The sequence below is a fragment of the Neopsephotus bourkii genome, unplaced genomic scaffold (genome assembly GCF_033783945.1).
Source record: "Neopsephotus bourkii isolate Nb327-2 ecotype Australia unplaced genomic scaffold, CSIRO-AGI_Nbou_v1 NB_1780, whole genome shotgun sequence".
NCBI classification, from domain to species: Eukaryota; Metazoa; Chordata; class Aves; order Psittaciformes; family Psittacidae; genus Neopsephotus; species Neopsephotus bourkii.
This window is the reverse complement of record NW_026902254.1, coordinates 3560622-3584019: the sequence shown is the minus strand read 5'-3', so window position 1 is coordinate 3584019 and position 23398 is coordinate 3560622. Positions and strand designations below refer to the sequence as shown.

Below are 23398 nucleotides of genomic sequence, written 5' to 3'. Positions count from 1 at the left end.
CAAGAGACAAAAAAACCCAAAGTAGTATATTTAGGCATTCAAACACAATGTCTGAACATTTTTAAAGACACATCCTGCAAATAAGTAGTCAATCAGAACAGAGTAATCCCCCCAAGGAAGTGGTGGACTCCCCAGCGTTGGACCCTTTTTAAGATTTGGCTGGACAGGCCACTGAGTCAGCTAGGTCATGGCCAAGAAAGGCTGGATCAGATCATCCCTGAGGTCCCGTCCAACCAGTTATTCAACACTTCTATGAAATAACCTTTGTCTTTATGTAAATGGAGAAATGTCAAACAACATGATTCTGCTCTACAAAAAGAGTGAAGGACTCTGTTCCACAGAGTCTTGCACAGAAAGGCTTTCCATCTGGGTTGGAAGGAAAGGCTAATCCCTGAAAACTACGTCAAAAGCTTTTTTTCCTCCTTCACAGACACGCCCTAATATTTCTGGTAGTTTTCCAGTTCAGCATACTGTTATTAATGAAACAGAAATTCAGAGTCAAGAGAATAATGCATGACTAAAAAATTCAGTCCTAAAGCTTTGTGTGCTGGTGGATAGGAGGATGACCATGAGCCAGCAATGTGCCTTTGTGGCCAAGAAGGCCAATGGCATCCTAGGGTGTATTAGAAAGGGTGTGGTTAGTAAGTCAAGAGAGGTTCTCCTCCCCCTCTACTCTGCCCTGGTGAGGCCGCATCTGGAATACTGTGTCCAGTTCTGGGCCCCTCAGTTCAAGGAGGACAGGAGAGGCTGAGAGAGCTGGGTCTCTTTAGCTTGGAGGAGACTGAGGGGTGACCTCACCAATGTTTACAAATATGTAAAGGGAGAGTGTCAGGATGATGGAGCTAGGTTTTTTTCAGTGATGTCCAGTGATAGGACAAGGGGCAATGGGTGTAAACTGGAGCACAGGAGGTTCCATGTGAACACCAGGAAAAACTTCTTTACTGTGAGAGTGACAGAGCACTGGAACAGGTTGCCCAGGGGGGTTGTGGAGTCTCCTACGTTGGAGATATTTAAGGCCCGCCTGGACAAGTTCCTGTGTGATGTACTCTAGGTTACCCTGCTCTTGCAGGGGGGTTGGACTAGATGATCTTTTGAGGTCCCTTCCAACCCTTGGGATTCTGGGATTCTGTGATTGCATGTAAAGTCATCACGGCCAGTGACACTTAAAACATATTTGTTTTAATGATTTTTTTACTGTATTTCTTTCCTCCACAGTTGTTTATGTATTATTCTGCTCTAGCTTTATCTGCATTTCATACATGGCAAATTTATGCAAGTCAGTCATCTCATAATGCTGTTCAAACCTATATAAACTTGAAAGTTCCATATGCTGCTATGTATTATTCCCGATTCCCATTTTCCTCTCTCTCCCTTGTTTTATCTTTCCAGTGTCCCAGGGATAAAACATGTTGCAGGACTTCAACAAGGCAAATAGGAAGCCAAAAATTTACTCTGCATATATGTTTTTTCCGAGCTCAAGATCGGAGCATCCCGACACGTAGGAAGTCAAGGAAGAGGGTCAGGAGACCTGCGTGGCTAAACAGGGAATTGCTTGGTATGCTCAAGTGGAAGAGGAGAGTTTACAGGTCATGGAAGGAAGGGCTGGCCACTTGGGAAGAATATAAGGCTGCTGCTAGAGGATGTAGGAAAGCTGCTAGGATGGCTAAGGCCTCCTTGGAATTAAAGCTGGCGAGAGGGGTCAAGGACAGCAGAAAGAGCTTTTTCAAATACATGGCAGGTAAAACTAACACCAGAGGCAATGTAGGCCCGCTGATGAACGGGACGGGTGCCCTGGTGACAGAAGATACAGAGATGGCAGAGTTACTGAATGCCTTCTTTGTCTCTGTCTACTCTGCCGGAGGCAGTCCTGAAGAGCCCTGTACCGCTGAGACCTCAGATGAAGATAGGTCAACGGAGCGGTCTGCCTTAGTCGATGAGGAATGGGTTAAAGACCAGTTGAGCAATCTGGACATCCATAAATCCATGGGTCCAGATGGGATGCACCCGCGGGTGCTGAGGGAACTGGCTGAGGTCATTGCTAGACCGCTCTCCATCATCTTTACCAAGTCTTGGGAAACGGGAGAGGTGCCTGAGGACTGGAGGAAAGCAAATGTCACTCCTGTCTTCAAAAAGGGCAAGAAGGAGGACCCGGGTAACTATAGACCGGTTAGCCTCACCTCCATTCCTGGGAAAGTGATGGAACACCTTATCCTTGGTGCCATCTTAAGGCATATCAAGGATAAGAGGGTTATGAGGGGCAGTCAACATGGCTTCACCAAGGGGAAGTCATGCTTGACCAATCTCGTAGCCTTTTATGAGGAAATAACATGGTGGATGGATGATGGCAGAGCGGTGGATGTGGTCTACCTTGACTTCAGCAAAGCGTTTGACACGGTCTCCCACAGCATCCTTGCGGCTAAATTGAGGAAGTGTGGTCTGGATGATCAGGTAGTGAGGTGGACTGTGAACTGGCTGAAGGAGAGAAGCCAGAGAGTTGTAGTCTATGGGGCGGAGTCTAGTTGGAGGCCTGTATCTAGTGGAGTGCCTCAAGGGTCGGTACTGGGACCAGTATTATTTAATATATTCATCAACGATTTAGATGAGGGAATTGAGTGTACTATCAGCAAGTTTGCTGATGACACTAAGCTGGGAGGGGTGGCCGACACGCCAGAAGGCTGTGCTGCCATCCAGAGGGACCTGGACAGGCTGGAGAGCTGGGCGGGGAATAACTTGATGAAATATAACAAGGGAAAGTGTAGAGTCCTGCATCTGGGCAGGAACAACCCCAGGTTCCAGTATAGGTTGGGGAACGACCTGTTAGAGAGCAGTGTAGGGGAGAGGGACCTGGGGGTCCTAGTGGACAACAGGGTGACCATGAGCCGACACTGTGCCCTTGTGGCCAAGAAGGCCAATGGCATCCTGGGGTGTATTAGAAGGGGGGTGGTTAGTAGGTCGAGAGAGGTCCTCCTTCCCCTCTACTCAGCCCTGGTGAGACCTCATCTGGAATATTGTGTCCAGTTCTGGGCCCCTCAGTTTAAGAAGGACAGGGACCTGCTGGAGAGAGTCCAGCGCAGGGCAACTAAGATGATTAAGGGAGTGGAGCATCTCCCTTATGAGGAAAGACTGAGGGAGCTGGGTCTCTATAGTTTGGAGAAGAGGAGATTGAGGGGTGACCTTATTAGTGTATATAAATATATAAAGGGGGAGTGTCACGAGGATGGAGCCAAGCTCTTCTCAGTGGCAAACAATGAAAGGACAAGGGGAAATGGGTACAAATTGGAACACAAGAGGTTCCACTTAAACCTGAGAAGAAACTTCTTCTCAGTGAGGGTGACGGAACACTGGAACAGGCTGCCCAGGGAGGTTGTGGAATCTCCTTCTTTGGAGACATTCAAAACCCGCCTGGACACGTTCCTGTGTAACCTTATCTAGGTGTTCCTGCTCCGGCAGGGGGATTGGACTAGATGATCTTTTGAGGTCCCTTCCAATCTCTAACATACTGTGATACTGCGATACTTTACACCTGAAAGTGTGTTTTTTTCATGTGTTGCTTTTTATTTTATAGCCAGTTCTTCAGTGGTATAAAACATTAACATCATCGGACCTATACCGATTAACATCACACGCTTGCTCTGCAGTGTCAGAGGCCTGACTATGTAAGTACTAAAGAACCTTCACGCTTACCAGAATTTACTCTGAAACTTATACCAGCCTGTTACTGTTACACGGTTTCAGTGAAATAAGAAACACTGAACTGAGAAAGACTAAGAGATCCTACCACTCCCAACTCCTTCATGGTCCAACACCACACGCTGACTGCTGCTGAACTCAATTTCTTCTATAGGAGCACTGCCTGTCAGAACTGTAGTCTCAGGAACAGGTATGAACACTTCAGCCAACAAGGTGGTACTGCTCATACCCGTTTTTTCATATATCTAGAAAAAAACACAGGGACAGACATAATAAAACCAGATGTACTCATGAGAAGTTGAAAACATACTGTAGAGTATCTGAACAAATGATTTTACTATTATTTAAGCATGAAATAATTAAGACAACTGTATTAATTTACTTTCTGAATTCCCCAGTTAGCAGACATTTCAGCTACCAGCAGCTAACTTGATCTGAATTTTTCCTAGATGTATATTCTGCTCACTTTTATAAAGCATTAGAGAATAATATAATAAACTCCAGGCTTATAAAGAACATCACTGTACAATACATAACTGCTTCTGACAGTCACTGGCACCAGGTGAAGATGTCAAGGGGATTCTGCCTCACTAATTCTCCCTTACCATGAAAGGTACACACCGCCTGTTCTGGCAGTATTGCAAGATGCTTTCCTCTCCTCTGGCCACTTGAAGGCTCAGAGTGACATTAATGATTTCTCCATTCAAATGTTTGACCAGCAGGTCGAAGGAGGTGATCGTGCCCCTCTGCTCTGCTCTTGTGAGACCTCACCTGGAGCACTGTGTGCAGTTCTGGTGTCCTCAACATAAAAAGGACATGGAACTGTTGGAACAAGTCCACAGGAGGGCCACAAGGACAATCAGGGGACTGGAGCACCTCCCGTATGAAGACAGGCTGAGAAAGTTGGGGCTGTTCAGCCTGGAAAAGAGAAGGCTGCGTGGAGACCTCATAGCAGCCTTCCAGTATCTGAAGGGGGCCTATAAGGATGCTGGGGAGGGACTCTTCATTAGGGACTGTAGTGACAGGAGAAGGGGTAACGGGTTAAAACTTAAACAGGGGAAGTTTAGATTGGATATAAGGAGGAAATTCTTTCCTGTGTGTTGAGGCCCTGGAATGGGTTGCCCAGGGAGGTTGTGAATGCTCCATCCCTGGCAGTGTTCAAGGCCAGGATGGATGAAGCCTTGGGTGAGATGGCTTAGTGTGAGATCTCCATGCCCATGGCATGGAGTTTGGAAATAGATGATCTTAAGGTCCTTTCCAACCTAACTATTCTGTGATTCTATGATTCTTTTCCCTTTCAATCTGTGCATTACATAAATTGAGCAGGCAAGGGGTATACACCCTCTGAACTACCAGGAATAAGTTACTTAACATGAGTAGAATCCTGACCATATTCCTCCTAAAAATATACTGTATTGGCCCTGAAAATTCATGTGACTCATTCATTAATTCTTGCTTGGAATAGAGGTGGTGGTGGTTTGACTTAACTGCACTGTTGACTGGGTCAAGTGCAGTTATGGACATTACTAGCAATGATTTATTTTTTTTTAATTATACCCCTCCAGCAAACATTATGATGATTTTGCTGTTTGGACAATAATATCTTAAGAAAGCCATTCTGCCAAGTTTACCTGCAACTTGTATCAGTTCTTCTAAAACTAACAGGCTGCTCCGGTAACATATTTAACCGTATGTCCCAATTACCTCCTTTTCCTCATGCTGCCCATAGTCACTTTATATGTAACATGCACACACACACACACACTTATATATAAATCATAGAATCATAGAATCAACCAGGTTGGAAAAGACCTTTAAGATCATCCAATGTATGTATAAAGCGCAAGCATCAAAAATGTAGCAAAAAAGTTAAAAGTTTGTGACTGGAGAAGCAAGGAAGGGATGTAAGACTGATGATTTACAAAGGGTTTTTCAGTCTTTACAACACTACCATAGAGCAAAAGACAAGCATTACAAGTGGAATTACAGTTCATATCATCTTCTTAAAAGTTTCTATGATAAATCATTATCTACCTGCAGTTGCAAACTCTCTGGCCAATTGAATATTTGTAGATTGAAAATCTGTCCAAAGTGAACTCTGAAATCTGAACTTAACGGTCGGGTAACGGTTCTTGATACTTCTTTGGAGTTGAAAAGGACTTTTATAAAAGCTGAGCGTTTCTTCACATCTTCTCGTCGCAAAACTTCAGCTCTGTAAATATGTCAAACAAGCTGTCATATAATTTTTAATAACTTTTTTATTCCTTGGTTATGTTTAATGAGAATCTGATTCTGCAAGAGTAAACAGAAGTTGCCTAAATTAAAATGGTATTCTAAAAATGTCACTAGACAGGAATGACTTTAAAACTATTACTTAACAGTTGTTTTATCTTCTCATGAATATAATGTGATTTAAAAATTAACAGGTCACATTTTAGATCCACTAAAGCCATCTCCATATAAAAGGAGTTATATAGGGAAACAAGATTTCCTTTTACTCCTTTCCTCCAAAACACAACAGATGATATCAAATTAAGACTTAAGTTTTTAGTTGCTGGGAATGAAAGAGCCAAGCAATATTCCTTGATGAGGTTATCTGCTGAATAAATACAAAACAAAGGAGTTTTTGGAAAGAGTAAGGTCTACTAAATCTATGTTTAATTGTGTGTGTAAATGCAGAAATCAACACAAACCAGTAAATCTATTTATTTTATCCACACTGAAATCTCTGGTTTACTACACTATTTCCTTACTTTGTTGACTGTAGCAGAGATCTGGTGTAAAGGACTAGCTAGTGAGTGTGGTACTCCCGAAAGTGACCTAGACTCTACACTGAAAAGAACTTCCTTATAGACACATCACTGCTCCATGCAGATGCTCAACGAACATCAGAAGGTTCAAAAGGAATGGGCATATATGCATTCTCCAAGCCACTAATATACAAGGTTATATGTGACTTGAAAACAAACTAAGTTGTATCAACTTCAGAGAGCAGTTTTATCACTAGGCTAAACAGAGTGGTGAGCACATGCTTCTGAAGTTGTGCAAACCATCAGTTAATAAATAACACCAGAAAAGTCACAAAAGAAAATAATCTGCAGGCCACCATTGATCTTACCGAGGACACAACTCCGTTGGAGTTATGTTTCCTGACAGCACCAGTTCAGGAATTAGAGCAGGCTCTCCAGGTTTCCTTCTGCAGTTGTCAGCTTTTTCTCTAACCTGCTGTTCAACGTCCAGACTATTGGCCATTTTAGGTGGGATGGGTTTTACACGTTCCTCACCAAGATCACAATCTTCATCTGATTCTTCCTCTTCATTAATGTCTTTTTTCTTCTTTTTCTTTTTGGATTTCTGCATATAAAAATAACAATGTTCTTCCTGAACTTGTTTCAATCACCAGTTTTTTTCCCTTGTTCTCTTGATTCATAAGTGATAAATGTGTGAGAAATGACTGTGTAATTTTAAAATCACAACACACAAATGACATTTCTCGTACACTACAGTACTACTTCAGATTCAGAATTCAGCACTGCATTCCACTCGTATGTTTCAACACATAATATGCTTCAAACAAAACATTTATTTAACCTTCTCAACCAACTTACAAAATAAACATGTTTCTTGAACTTTCTGGCTAGCAGCCGACTTCTCATTTAGCCTGAGTTACCATATGCATTCTGTCAGGACTGAAGAAGGGTTAACCGGCAGACACAGCTCTTTGAGACACACTGTCTGCATACACACTGCTGAAGTGAATGCACGTGTGCCACAAACTCCAATGCACAAGCTTTGCAGCTTAGCATTAAACAATTCAGTTTTGGGATATTCCAAAACTGAAATTTACATGAGATGACATCAACTGCTTGTTCTCTGGAAACACCCCAACAGTTACTTTGCTTCACCATTCACACAAAATTCATCCATGTTTTTTGTTTGCAAAGGCATGAATTTAATGGGAATGCAGCAAAACTATTAAAGAGCTGGTGAAGTGCTGAAAATCAATAGCAGGAGACAGTGCTCAAAAAACCTTAGTTTTAATTTCAATTAAGTCACAATTAATTTACTAACAAATTCTAAGTAGACAGAATGTGTCCAAATACATCACAAAATTTATGCATAACTACCCTGAAATTGAATCTTCTGTATTAGAAGAACAAATTTTCATAAGGACAATTTTTTCTACACATTTAGCAAGTTTTGATGTTTCTTGTAAAATTGTATGATTTAAACAAACCTGTGTCTTCCTCCACAATTTCCACTCCTTTAGCTCAGTTTTATATTCCTCCATTTTCTTCTCATATTCTTCCCTGTATTCTTCTAGCAATTCATTTATCTCAGCTTGAATTTCTGCTTCATATGCTTCTTCATCTAATCTCTGATCAACCTGTTCCCTTCAAAACAAGTCATCAACATGTTGCATAAATTAACATACGGGCTACAATTAAGTCTGTAATATGTAACCTAAGTCTATTTCTTCATGGATAAATTTTGTTAGATCAAAAGTGTGTTCTATTTAAAAATATCAGCATAGACAGTCTAAAAGCTGATAGCAGTCACTATCCAGAATGGATATCATACCATTAGCCTGTAGAAATTCCTTTCTGTTACAGCAATTACTTGTTACTTTAACCTTCCTTCCTCCCCAAGCTCAACAAGAATAGTGGCAGGCTCAACCAGCGCTAGACACTACTCAAATTCTTACTTCTGCACCCTTCACACCAGAATTGTAAGTTCCCAAATCAACTAATCTTACTAAAACTCTGCTGCTAGCAAATGAAGTATAAAAAAGCATTATCAAAACATACTTCCTCAAGTAAAGTTTCATGGGTGTGTTAGTAAACTTCTGAAAGTCACGGAGGGATTTAATTTGTTTCCAAACTTTTATAATGGACTTAAGCAACATTCTGTCTTTTTCTTGTTCAGCATCACGAAGTCGTCTGGTTTGCCTAGAAACATACACACATATGCACAAAATCAATATGAATTTTATAACTCAGTGGAACAGGAGAGTGAAAATGTGCAATAGCAAAAGCCAAGTGATGTGGGTTTCAATTTGACTGATGGCTGCAGTGGTTTAAGTCCAAGGAGCACAAAACCCAGGCTTGAAGATGTCAGGATTTGATTTCCTTCTGTACTCCAGTCTCTTGCATTTTGGACAATCTGACTTCAATTACAACTCATTCTCCAGAGATCCCAAAGTTTTCTGAAATGCTTATTACAGCTGTACATCATTAAAAACATTTTAAAGTCAATTCATGTAAACAATAGCCCAGGAAACCTACACTGCTGCTATGAAGTAATGCATATTACATTGTACATTATAAAATATGTTTTAAACTTAACATGCCTCTAGCTCCAGTAAAATGGGCTTGCAGAGATGAAGTAATGTAGCAAAGTATAAAGTAATTTAAGTCCTCTGACAGCCCTACAAGATTCTTAACACAAACAAAATTAACAGGGCTTTTTTTTTTTTTCCTCAGAATTGGTATTTCACATTTTCAGCATCTCATCTGCTTGCAAAAGAGCTATTCATTAACACTTTTAATGACCATAACACAGTTCCCATGTAAATGTCCATGCAGCACAAGCACAGACTGTTTCCAGTACCAGTTTCCAGTACCATCTTGGTAGCTAAACATGCCTAGTAAAAAGAACATGATTTAAAAAAAAACCCAAAACAACAGAAGATGTAACACATTACTGTTTGTAATATTCAGACAATGTGGAAGACAGGGAGGGTGAGTTAGAGCTGAAAGAAGCAATACATCTTACACTACTTAAAAGCATAAACAAATTTAGTAAAAACAATAAATAAGGAAGAAATACAGACTTTCCAGAAAGGGATACTTCTCCAATTCATCAGCTAGCAGTCTGAGTGTTACTTATCCATGCAGCTTAACAACCTTTTCTTCTTTGTCTACCAGATGAAGCTATAAGATGAAGCTTAAAGACATGAGGATCATACAGATCAGTAATTACACTTATTTAATGTATACAATTTGGAAGCAGGACCTTTCAGTAGAGAATCACCCCTGCTAAAACATATCAGCCAGAAGAGCCTTGAAACCTGCAATCCACAGCATACGCTGGCTTCCTCCTCCACAAAAGAGGTCAGGAGGGCTGAAATTGCTGATTTGCAAGTATCTTCTGTATTCAGATGACATTTCTTCCTCAAACCAATAGAAAACTACAACTCTGATCGTCAGACAGCAAAGAGTACGCATCAGTTATGTTATTGGAGGGTGGAGGAAGCAATTAGATGATTTTCCATGCTACACTCTCTTCACATCTATAATTTCTCATGAGTGTACTACACTGACCATCAGGGAAATGCAGTGTTAAAAGAAAGACAAGGCAGGTCAGATGTTTTTACCAACATACACAGTCCAAATTAGTATTAAGCATCACGACAGTAAAAATTCCTGAAATCATCTGAGCTTCATATGCGTAACAGCTTCCAACAACAGAGCTGGAGCCAGAAAGAATTACAGATATGAAAAGCCCTAGAATAATCCCAGCCAAACTAATCTCACATTACTTACACAACTCTGATCTCACTGATTTCAACTGAGGTTCTCCCAACTCATTATAATGTGACACTAAACTAAATCATTCATGGCCTAGAAAAACACTTAAGAAACTCAGAAGGAATATTTTATCAAATTAAGATCAACCATCAAGCAAGTCCCAGAGTTGGTGCCAAAATCCAAGAATCTCATTCCCACAGTGAACCTTCTCATTACTATTCTCATGTTTTTCCTGGTGAGAGATCCTGTCTCCAAAGTACCATGTGGTAATTGCACACCTCCTGCTCCTAGTCCTCTAGCAGATGTGTTAAGAAAATACTAATAAAAACTACTCCTTTTTCAATGGAAGAAAGACTTTGTCCTTCAGTATAAAATTGTATGTTATAAATTCTCCATGCCCTGTACAAATACTAATGTATTACAAGACAGCATGCTTGAAAGACGAAAATCTTAACCAATTCCCAAACTAAGAGTAGTGAGTGGATGAGTAACCGTAAGCAAATGTAAATTTCAAGGCTGAAAGTAGAATTGTTGTTAAAGATTTCTTAAAATATTGTATTATCGTGTAACCCGTGACATAATCTAACATTCTGTTTCTTTAATATATTATTCCCTACTTTCAGATTGCGAAAAGCTGATAGATTTTTAAGTATCTACTAGTTCAAAGGATGTTCAGCACAGATCTCCAAAATAATTTAATTTTGAGCATACTGCTTACACTTACAGTTCACCACTGTCCATCTGCCAAAAATAATACTAACTTTCACTGCCAAGCCAAGAACTGTATATTTTTGCTACACATGTACTGTCTAAGAAAAAATAACCATAATTTTGTAAAACAAAATTCTACCATTTTATGTATATTAACCCATTGGCAAAAATACGGCCAAAATACCTAAGAATGGGAAGTGAATCAAGAACACATACATAATAATGAGGAAGACAACGGAAAAAAAACTAAAGTTTTTGTCTGTTCAGAAAATTATGCCACTTGGATTGTTGTGAGAGCTTCATGCATCCCACTGGTGTCTATTGAAAGCTCAACTGAATTTTAATTGTGCAATACACACCAGTAAATAGTTGCTACATAATTAATAAAAGGCAATCAGATTAGACCCTTTCTGAATCAAGATTTCAGCCTAAACTGTATTTTCTTAATAATTTTTCTTACTTAACCAATCAGTAAGAACTCTTAAGCCCTGAAAATTTTCTAGAGCAATTTACAGCAGAATTTAAAGGTCTGCCATGAATCACATTTTGTACTAGCATGGAAAGCAAAAAAAGGAATGCAGTTTTAAAAAACAGTGATTTAATGATCCATACCTACCTGATCTCAATTTTGTATTCAGGTATGCTCTGTTGTGCCACAGGTCTAGGAACACCAGCATCACCACTATCTATGCCAGATTGCACCGCATTCCTCAAAACATGCAGCTTAAACACACAAGTAACAGACAGTTTGACATTTATAAGGCATACAGTGCAATGCATCTTGACATGAAAGAGCTAGTTATTACATAACTGAAAACTCTGACTTGTCTTGTTTCCGTATTCCCAGGGTTTTGCCATGTCTGTGAGGTGCTGACTCTTCAAGACGAAATTCTAATTAGGACCCTTGGATGTATGAGGGAGATACTGACTTCATCACTGTGACACATCTAAACAATAGGAAACCACCATCTGGGGATTATTCTGAAAGCTCAGGAATTTAAGGGGTTAAAAAAAACAACCCATAAGAATCCACCTTTTATAAAAGATTTTTGAGGACTAGGAAGAGCCACTAGAGGTAACCCTAGCAAAATCAATAAATAACAAAAATGAATGGATTGGGATTTGATTATTGTATTAAAGAAATGGGAACCTTGCAACAAAGCACTTAAGCATAAAATATTGCATGTAACAACCTGAAGGTCTAAGGATGAGACAGAACTGGTAACAATGGTACAGTTCAAATGGACTTTTGAAGCCATACTGTTGAGACAAGAGGCCACCCCTTCAACTAAGGTTTGAAAACAGGCATCAAATGATTACATGGAGGATGGACACCTAGTTTAGAAGAATGCAAAAATATGCATGGCTGTGAAGACTGTAGAATGAGAATGAGAATGCAGAGGACTGGCTGGAAGGAGAGAAAATAAGGAACAGCAGTGGGAAATAAAGGAGCAAAGATTTTTTAAACAAATCTATCAAACTGGAGAGATAACTGAAGAGCAGGAAACATACAGCTGAAAACATGTAAGGGCAACTACAAAATGAAACTCACTGGTATAAAAAAAGAAATTGAAAGAAATTTTGAAAGAAAGAGTAACTGAGCACATGGAAATCTGCTAGTGCTCTCTCAGGCACAGAGAGCATGTTTTATAAAAGGAGACAGGAAGCGAAGTTCCTTTACCCTGCCAAAATGAGGACTGAAAGGTGATGTATTTTAAGATACAAAGAAAGAGCAAGAATCAGCACTGGATAAGGAAAGGTCCACTGGGACATGGTGGGGAGGGAGGAGAAGAGGGAAGAAGAGCTTAAGAACTATCTGGCTGCAACAATCTGGCCGTTAAGGATGGACGCCTAGTTAGACTAGAGAGGTGACAAGACTCCTAGAGGAGACAAGTTTTAAAACCACCTGTCAGTAACAAAGAATGGAAGCTAAAATACCTTACTGTTAAAATCCTTTTACGAAAAATACATTAGGCAGTTGCCCACAGTACTGACAATGTATTGTGGAAACACTCAGAAAGTCCCTTCAGCACACAGATTCTTGTGATGCAGGCATGGAGAAGCCAAATGTCCTCTTTTCCTGTTTCATATTACACTAAAGACAATCCTTCAGAAGTAATGACAGACTAAAATACACCAAAGAATTATTCTGAAGACACTGTATGAAATATTTGTCCATCACCAGAACTACATCTGATGCTTTATACCAAAATTCAGAAGTATCTGTACAGCAGCTACTGACCCTCATTACACTAATATAAAATCAACTTGCATAAAATGATTGTTTTTCCCTTATAATAGTCCTTTAAGGTAGAAAATCATCACCACCTTGAATTTACAGAAATCTGAATTTATATGTACTCAATAATCAAAGTAATTTTTGAACATACCAGCCCTACTACACAGAACTATGTTGTATCACAGTATTTACCTCACATTTCTGAAGAATTATCTTATGTGAAATCTTAACTGTCGTTCACTGAAAAACATTTTGGATACTCTAAGGAATACTCATGTTATTGTATTCTAACAATTATACTCCCTTTACCTCAGAACCTGCATAGAGCTCATTTTAATTAGAAGATCAAAAAGAAATTCATAACCTTAAAAAATGCAGTTCTGCACTAAACACACAGCAACCTAGGCAAAATACTTTTGTTTTTATCTTCTGACAGTACACTAGTTATTACATACAATTCTATCACTCTACTCCAAAGAAAAAAATCCAGCTTTTGGTTTAAACTGTCACATCATTATCTTGATCAGTTATGACAATGGAACAGAAATACCTTGTCTGTGAGAAGTTTGGTAAGATTCTTCTGTTTTCTTGCTAAATACTGATCATACAACTGAGCCAATTTAGCTGCCAACACATGCTCACGGCTGAAACAGGGATGATGGGTGAATATCAGTCCAGAAATATCAATATCCAATCGAAACGGGCCCTGGAAATCTCCAAGTCCAACAAGATACTGATTGGCAGCTGTCATTTTTACTGCCTGAATAAAAAAAAAAGAAATGGATTTACAAACCCTGACAAAACAATTTTACAGAGAGATTCTATGACAGAAAATGACCCATTTAGCACTTCCTGCATCTAACTACTGACTCTGAAACTGTAAACACTTCATGGTAACTTCTTTGCTTTATTGACAACTGGGTGGCATAAAACCACCATGGGTATTTTACACAGCAGAACAGTGATAACCCATATGAGGCTGAAATAAGAAGTATTACCTGTATTACAGGTTTTGCTGAAAAATTAAGACAATAACACTGAACTGGAAAAAGAAAAGCCTGCTAATTCTCTTTTTACCTGTTTGCTTGGTATCATTTTATTTCCTCCTAGAACTGAGCTCTCAGATAAACAGCCCAGCTAATGAACTCAGGTTAGTGAAATCAGAAAAGCATCAGCAGTGCTTCCTGTCTGACTGCTGCTGCTTGTAGAATTCTTCAGAAGAGATTCACCAGAGATATTCTGGTATCACAAATGATGAAGTTGTTAGTTCTGCAGTGTTCATTACAGCCTCTTCATAGGAACTGGGAAAAGGGCTATTGAAAGGGGAATTCAGCTGTTGCATAGCTCTTTTATAGGGCTGCTATAAATGTCCACAAAACACGCTTAAGTCCACCAGATCCTTCCACATTCAGGTCCTCATCAAAATGTTTAATATGACATACTCTGTCATAAAAGTGACAGCTTTGAAATCCTTAAACTATATTTCTGCCCATAAAGGAGCCCCCAGGCTTAATCTTACTTACTTCCAAGTTTAATAATTTACTTTCAACAGTAATTTACATGTCACTATTGAGGTAAACATGGTGTTCCTGTGTCCTGGTTGAAACATAAGCTCCCCTGACCTATCTTTACTAAGATCTAAGCAGCAAACTCTTCCTGCATGCAGAAACATCCTGAGTAGATCTGTGGTATGGATGCATCCTGCAACTTGTGTATTTGTAACCAGCATCAATTAAAGGGCAACATTAAATCTCTATCAATAAGAGCAGACAGAAACACTCGTGTGTCCCAAAAGAGTAATCTAATTTAAAATCAAAAAAGTCAGTTTTTCCAAGGGGATAATAGAGTGCTAACAAGTAGAACAATTAAAGCTTGCTTAAAGCTTGGTAAATTGTTTTAATTGAAACTTATTTTGATTTGTACTGACTGCACACTGCATCTTGCTGTTTGCCAGGATAGGCATGCTGTGACTGAGGGGAAAAACAAAAAAACACAAAGCAAATCAAAACAAGAGCTGAACTGATGAAACGTAACTCAAAATTGGTTGCTTTCTATATGAGAAACTGCACATGCAGACTTATTCTGGAGGAGTTTCATAACTGTAAAACAACCACCATGCACATGCCTTTTAATTATTTCTCTCTTATGCTGAAGAGAGCACCTCTGTCCTGATCTGTCTACCAGCTCCTAACAACAGGTGCTTTATAGATACACTACTGTAGGAACTACCCTACTTCGGCATGAGAATATCCAGGGTGCCTCACAGAGACCTTAGTGACTCACAGACTTCAATGAGTTTGTCATGGACCGTCACTTTACTGTTTTAACCAGTACTACTGGCAAAACAATTCATCCTTTAGCATGCACTATTTTAACAGAAAAATACAGGGGGAATATACTTGCAGAAGTAGGTTACACTTAAAAGACTAGCTGTGGAACCCCAAAAAGCAGTCAGTATTCATGGTTCTTGGCACAAAACCCTACAGCTCCTCAGGGTTGCTTCTGCAGAAGAACTGTGATACTGGGTGTCCATGTATACAAAATATACTTACCTTTACATACACTGTTTCAAGTTCTGGTGCAATGCCTTCTTCCAGTGAGAATATTGGAGGCCTTGTAGAAGACTGTTTAATTGGATTAGGCAATGCTAAGATTTTACCATCATCACCAAACCACCCTTTCCCCTACAAATAAAAATGTAATTTAATATTGTTTCTTACTTTATATAGGCATAACTGCATATCTGTACTTCTTATAGTCACCCTTTTATTCTAACTGTTTTTCATGAACTGTTTGTGACTGAATTAACCAAACCCCTTCTAAGACACCAAAATGAAATCTTCAAATGTATTATAGGTAAGTTTTGAAATCTGAAGCTCAAGAGCTTGCTCAAACTTTAAATGTACTGATTTTTCTCCTTCAACATTCAGTACTACAGATTTGAAAGGAAAAAAACAAAAAGAAAATTCCATATTGCTTCCTTTTGTTAGTAAGTAGCACAAGAGTGCCCATCTCTTGTGTAAGTCTTTATACTTACCACTAACACTCACAGCATTTTATAAAAAAACTAAATTACAACTGCCCCTATTGTAGTGTGGCACAGGCAAGTGAAGTGATTTGTTCCCCAGCAGGCTATGAGCAGAGCCAGGAAGACACCAGTTTTCTAAGACCCAGTCTGGTGCTCTGACTATTGGGGTAGACGAAAAATAGACTCCTACAAAAAATGCAAAATGTCTGAAAATAAAAATTCCTGGTGTTTTGATATTGCTAAACATTATAAAGATGAAAGCCCCATATTACTATGACCTACTTAGCTGTAACAAAATAAAACACTGATAAAGAGTTTTAAAAAACACAACTAAGAAGCTGTCCATGACTTACTTGCTCCTGTCTGAGTATTCTGTTTTCTAAAATATTTTGATTCGACTGTGATACAAAGGGCCTTTCACCTACGTAAAGACCTTCATCCTCAAGGTACCTAGGCTGCATGTCTCTGGGCATCTTCTCAGAAGCAGGCACTAATGAGAAATTAGAAAGAAAAGCATGTAAAATATAACTGGAGTTCTAGTTTATTAATTCTCTAAGAGTCTGTGCCATTCTGAAAATTAATGGCAATGCATATTAAGCATGCTGTCTGGAATATTTTCCTAACAAGGAAAAAAGAAGTAAGTATATAACCAGAACAGGTCCTTTTCTTAACCAGGACAGATTCTCAATTTAAATCTATTATAAACTTGTCATAAGTCTTCTAAGCAGATAATGAAAAAGTTCCTCACCAAAAAAAATACTTCAAATGACATAGTGGAGTTTAGTTTTAATGGTTGCTTCATAACCCTGTAAAAAACTTTTAGCAGCAACAACTGACTAGACAAACGTTACTAAGCCTTTCTCATATAAAGTGAAACTTTAACCAAGACCAATATCAACCACTATTAACAGTTTACTTAAGCTACTATCACATAAACTACAGAACATGTATGAAAAGTCATGTTAGCCCAAGAGCACGTGGAATTCTTTAAAACTTGGCTGCAGGATTATTTCACTGGTGTGTATGGGCTCAGTACTTTTCAAGAAGCAATCTCGAAACAGGGAGGGATTACACTGAGGGTTACAGTAACAGCTATCCCCTACAGAACACAGTGGACCACACTGGAAGATGTCAGAATTTACGAGACAGAAAAAACAAGTTACCCAGTAAATATTTTGACATTACACTGCAAGCTGTGATGAGTCCATTCTGGTACAAATCACCGAGACCCATTTCTATTTCTTCCAGTTCAAATGTTAAATAGCAAATTATATTCTAAAGTAATTTTTAGGACTTTACAGTTCTATGGGAATAAGGAGAAAAAGTCAGAGACATGGTCAATGTTAACTATTTCCAATTCACAAAATCAGACTCTGAGAAAAAGGCCCCATGAATCACAAAAATCCGTATGTTACCTACGTGACTCTTGACAAACTTGCCACATGGCAAAAAACTGCAGATACGGCCAAGGGAACAGTTACAATGTACAGAGCCACCCTTTGTGCCTAAATGAGTATACCAATTAACCTGCTGCATGTTAAATAATGTAACAGCTAAACCCCACTGAAAGAGGGGCCATCCATTACTATAGACAGCATTAAACTACTCCAGATAACCGATATGCCCTGAGTTCACTTGCTAGCGTACCAGCTGGTGACCTGCTGAGGTGTTCATGTCCCTAGTTAATCCATTTTGTCAGACCTTTTCAGACTTAACTGGATGATCAGTGTCAGAGAACTGCAATTAAATCTCTCTACTGCCAGAGACAGACTGATACAAGATTTTTCAGCAGATCAAAAAGTGCCACGATACGTAAAATCCAGGAACAAAATGGATAAGCACAATCTTCATACCTGCTAGCATGCTGGGAATGAAGAGAAACTCTTTTTCCTTTTTCAGCTGCTCAGAGTAGTTTTCACAGTCAGGAGGTTCCATTACTAGAAAATCTTCAGCTGTCTGCCCTATAATGAATAAATCATCTTTAACCAGGCGTGCATCTTCATCCTACAGTTTAAGTGGAAACATCTCTGTTAGCTTGTCTATTTCTTAAAATGGAGATCTTTAGAATGTATACCTTTAGAAGTTCTAAGGAAACAAAAGTTGCCATTTGGTATTAGATTATTAAAATTAATTCAAGAAGTCTAAATAAAAAATATGAACATTTATTCTGTAGCTCACACCGTTTCATCCTCCTCTTGTTCACCCTCTTGCGTTTCTATGCATTCTTCTTCTGCCTCATCTTCTTCATTTAATTCATTGCTTCTCTTGGCTTCAGCTTTCATATTCTGTGGTTCAGCATCAAAATTGAAGGTAAAGAAATTATATGCTTCTTCAGCAGAAGGAAAATCATTCTGGTACTAAGAAAAAAAGACAAAGGTACATTAACATGACATTTATAAGAGATTTAGGGCAAGTAAGGATATCTTTCAATTAACAACAGCAATAACAACATGTATAAACACTTATCAGAGAATAATAGTTTTATCTCAGAGAGAACTCACCCAAATTCTGAAGCTGACCGAAATTTTGAAAATATACATGAAACTTACTCTAGTACTATACTACAGTTTCATTAAATATTTCTTGCAATGTTTTATTACAGAAAGGTACCTGGTTTCATTTTAACCAGCCTTTTGTTTTACACATAAATGACTTGCAAATCAAGAATGCCAAAGTTTAAATTTTGGCCATAATACAGATATCCAGGTGAATCATATGAAAATAAATTGCTAATGTTATTTTGTCTCTGAAGGAGCCAGGCCTCTTTAGTGTTAGGATGAATCCTCTAATATTAGAATTAATAATAGTATTTTGTGGCTAATAAATATCAATATACTAACCTGTAAATTGCTCTAACTGCCAATTGGTGGCATTTAATAAGAAGGATTTAAACAGAAGCAGCATTTTTGTTTCCAACCTCTAGTAATTATGTCCAAATGGATTAACTTGATTTTTTCTTTTTAAAATCAAATGACCCAAAGCCATTCCTTTATTTTATGAAGGTTCCGTTTATATATTTCAATTCTTGGAATATACTGTTTATGAATTTTTTAATTAAATAAATCCCTCTCCATTGCTTAAGACGGAATCCTGCCTGATGCTTCAAACAGCATCATGAAGCCATATAAAGTTTAAATTAAACCAAATCAAATCAGTATCAGTTATTGAAATGAAGGAATTGGTACTCACTGTTGACTTCTCCTTAATTTTTTTTACAGTATCGCGAAACTTTATTTTTGATGGCAAGTGGGATTCATCCTCTTGCATCTCTCTAAATTTATCATTATCAGACTGCATAAAAAATATATAGGCAAGTTATAGCATTCATTTACTGATTCATAAAAAAAATCAACCAGCTGAATGCAGAAATTAGATATTGCATTTTCACAGAAAAACAAACAAAGAAAAAAGAAACACAACCCCTGTGGTAACAATTGTTCTGATTTAGTATTTATTTTAAAAGGGTACATCTAATTATTACTTAACTCCTTCCTCCTTTGGGTCAAGAAATAGACTGTAGAGTATCAAGAAATGGCTCATTGCAATAAATGTTAGCTTACTTTTTTTCGTTGCTGCCAAGATCATTGTTTCTGCACTCCCAAACGCAAGCAACCACATGCTAATCTCCGCAAGGGGGAGAAATGCAACATTTTCCCATCTACAGAAGAGAGGCTGACAGACTGCACAAGCAATGGCAAGGGTGCTGCTGACACACACTGCCAACCAGGGAAGGGAATCAAACAGCTAAGGCCAGCTTCTCATATAGCCCCTGCTGTAATCAGGAAAAATCTATCTGGTATTCAAAAATGGTGGCGTCCATTGCTTGGGTGCTTTAATGCAGACTTCATTATTTGTTTTATTCTCTCTCAGTTATTGCTAGCCTACTCCACTAAAACTCCATGGGAGGGGGGTTGCAACTAGATGATCTTAAGGTCCTTTCCAACCCTAACTATGATTCTATGATACTCCTCTACCTTTTCAAGAAAGTGCAGGAAGCAAAAGCAACACAGGGGAGATTTCAGCTACACTTTGTATAAAATTAGTAAACAACTTTTAATAAGCATATCACTTCCACATTTTCCTAGTACAAACATAATAAAATACTACTCAGCTGAAAGCTGCAACAATTACTTTTTATAGGAAAACACTGCCAAAAACCTCCCCACAACCAATATAAATAGGCAATTCTCCCCTAGGCAAGCAATTTAGCCAGGCTAATTCATATTGTTTGGAAATCCAGATAAAAATGTTACAGCTACATGCTGTTATTTCTTGAGCATACACATTCTTTGGAATGCGTTTTCTATAGGCAAGTAATCCCTTTGTGAATTCTGAAGAATATCTGGGTTGTAATAAACATGCTTATACTAAAAAAAATAATAAAAATATAAAACAGTAACATGGAAATACAATACAGTACAATGACATAAAGTTAATATTCAGCCTCTAGAAATTTCACTGTGTAACTTTATATAAAGTTATAATACAGTGGTCTTTTCTGTTACAGTAACTTTTAAATACTTTAAGGCATCTTAAGCAACAGAAGTCAGAAACCTGTAAATGACAGAGGTTTCACACAATGTCTATAGTATAATGAAAGCAAATTATTATTTTTAAAGGCAATAATAATGTTCAAATTAAACATTAAAGACAACAATCAGAAAGGTTCCTTCCTGGTTACCTAGTTCAAACAATAATATAATTTTGAACCCATTAAAATAGGTGAAATCTCTCTTTGAGACTATGTGTGGTCTTTATTTCATGTTCAAATTTACCTTCTTATTATCAGAATAGCAAGACACAATGCACGTTCTTACCGCTTTATCCAATCTGACTTTTGTTTTTTTTTCTTTGATGCTTTTTAATTGCCTTGGTCTTGGACTGGGATCTTCTTGCAATAAAGTAATTTCTGCTTTTGACTAAGGGAACAAAAAACCTGTTTAGTTATAACATAAATATAGCAAGACCAAAGCTACAGTAATTACTAGAATATCAAAGACATATAAGTTTGTGTTAAGGACAGACTCTATTAATCAGCTTATAATATGTATAATCATCTTATGTGATTTTACACACCTAGATGTTAGCACCCCCTATTAAGATGCACAGTAAGCTTACAAGGAAACCCGTTACTTTCAAAATAGTGTAAGAAACACAAAAGCATCCTGTTAATGACCGTATCATTTGAATTATAAATCAATGATAATATAAACTTTAGGAAAAAAAATACATAGCCCAAAGCAAGCAAGATTAAGTGGCTGGTACTTATAAGACTAAAACCAACCAAATAGCACTTCTGGAGGATTCTCACCTTTGCTGCTTTTAGTTTCTCTCTCATTCGCTCCCTAACAGAAGATTCTGCAGAGCCTGCCCCTGATGTAGAAGGAACTGGTGGCAATTCTGAAACAGAGAAACACAGTAACATGTTAAATCAGGCATTTTCTGAAAGAAGTTTCTAACTATGTAGAATAAGACCGTATATACCATACAGAGTCCCATGTTCCAATGGAAAGAGCTTACATGAGAAAATGTGAAGAAATGCAACTTTTTTTTTTTAAATCAGACCTTAAAGACTATTCCTTAAATGCCTTTACCTGCAATGGTAAAGATTACCTTTCATTATACACTGAACCACCTTAAGTAAAGCACATACACACTTCTTTTTTTTTTTTCTATTAAAAATGTATGAAGAATTACCTGGCATTTTATAAGCTGTTTGTCAGAGCTGTCCAGATCTAATTTTGAAAGGTGATTTGCCATAAATCCTGATACAAGTGTGACACAGGTAAAGATACAGTTACCAGTAAAGAATTTACAGACTTGCTTCTTTTTTCCAGCTTAAAGCTACCTGCTTTTTCGTAGCGACAAATTATCAATTTCTCCAGCAGTGTTTTTGTGCTATAGCTCTAGCACAATCAAGGGAATAAGATGCATTTTACTCTATATCATGTATGACTGAAAGCATCATTGTGTAACTTCCCATTTCACACACAAGCTACTCTGAGCTCTACTTCTGCTTACTGCTCTGAATCAACAGATTGCCTCCTCCAAGATCAACAGTAGTCTATCCCCACACTCAGGATGTCAAACAAGACTCATAGATGGATGAACTAACTCAGCTCATACATAAACCAAAACTTGTAAGAGATGTAAACAGCAACAGGTGACCTCCGAGGGATACTACCACACTCTCCAACTATGCTGAGATAAGCTGAGGAAAGCCAGAGGCCACCTGCACTCAAATCTGTCAGTGGATGTGATGGCCAACAAGATGGGGTATTACAGGTGTTTTAGATCCAAAAGGAAGACTAAGGAAAATGGTTACAGGCTGCTAGAGTAGGGGACAAGGTGAGAAAGGGACACAGGAAAAATCCAAATAATCAGTGCTTTCTTAATTTTTTTACTGCCATCAGGAACACCAAGCCCCAGAGACAGCAGCAAAGCCTGAGGCAGCAAAGTTACCCTCAATAAAGAAGGATCAAGTAAGGCCATATTTAAACCAACTGGGAATATGCAAATCTATGGGTCCTAATGGGATGTTCCCATGACTGCTGAGGGAACTTGTCCATGTCACCTCAAGACCACTATCAGTTATCTTTGGTGATTATCAAGGGAGGTTCCTGAGAACTGAAACTGAGCAAACATCACCCTTGTCTTCAAGGAAGGGAATCTGGGGAACTACAGGCTGGTCAGCATCATCTCAATGAGCCCAAGAAGGTGATGGCGCAAATAATACTGGAAAGCATTGTCACAAATGTCAAGTACAAGACAAAACTGGGAGTTATCAGCATTGATTTATGAAGGGAAAAACTTCTACCTGACCAATGAGACAACTTTCTTTGATAACTGGGTAAGTGGATGAAGGGAAAGCAGTGCATGTTATTTCCTGTAGCACCCTTACAGAGAAACCGATGGAAGTATGGGCTACAGCAGTAGGTGGGATGAAAACTGGCTGAACTCTTGGGCTTAAAGGGTTGTGATCAATAGTGTTAAGTCTGGTGGCCATCACTGAAGTTGTACCCCTGCAGTTGATTTCAAACAAACAAAAATTCCTACAACCCATGCTCCAACCCCAAGTACTCATCAAAACTCTACGTGCTTTAGGATTTTATTTTCTAAGGATCCTGTGAAACATACAATTCCCAGTTTTAAATTAGTGGCATATACTTAGATTTTTTTGATAGTAAATACCATGTTTGG

General features: G+C 38.4%; 1 protein-coding gene across 2 annotated transcripts in view; it reads right to left on the bottom strand.

The window, feature by feature from the left end:
- LOC133226372 (complement C1q tumor necrosis factor-related protein 7) overlaps window positions 1-23398 on the bottom strand; it is a 72959-nt gene that overhangs the window by 29464 nt on the left and 20097 nt on the right. Inside the window, exons 4-17 of one of the 2 annotated variants that reach the window (XM_061379861.1) lie at window positions 21510-21598; window positions 21016-21117; window positions 19388-19489; window positions 18379-18555; window positions 18052-18202; window positions 16552-16688; window positions 15723-15854; window positions 13721-13930; window positions 11548-11654; window positions 8499-8639; window positions 7928-8084; window positions 6809-7044; window positions 5725-5902; window positions 3779-3935 (exon numbers count right to left, since the gene is read on the bottom strand). In XM_061379861.1, the coding sequence (XP_061235845.1) occupies window positions 3779-3935; window positions 5725-5902; window positions 6809-7044; window positions 7928-8084; window positions 8499-8639; window positions 11548-11654; window positions 13721-13930; window positions 15723-15854; window positions 16552-16688; window positions 18052-18202; window positions 18379-18555; window positions 19388-19489; window positions 21016-21117; window positions 21510-21598 (2076 nt within the window). Of the gene's footprint in view, window positions 1-3778; window positions 3936-5724; window positions 5903-6808; window positions 7045-7927; window positions 8085-8498; window positions 8640-11547; window positions 11655-13720; window positions 13931-15722; window positions 15855-16551; window positions 16689-18051; window positions 18203-18378; window positions 18556-19387; window positions 19490-21015; window positions 21135-21509; window positions 21599-23398 lie in introns of those variants that run through there. The other variant, XM_061379862.1, reaches the window with a different exon arrangement.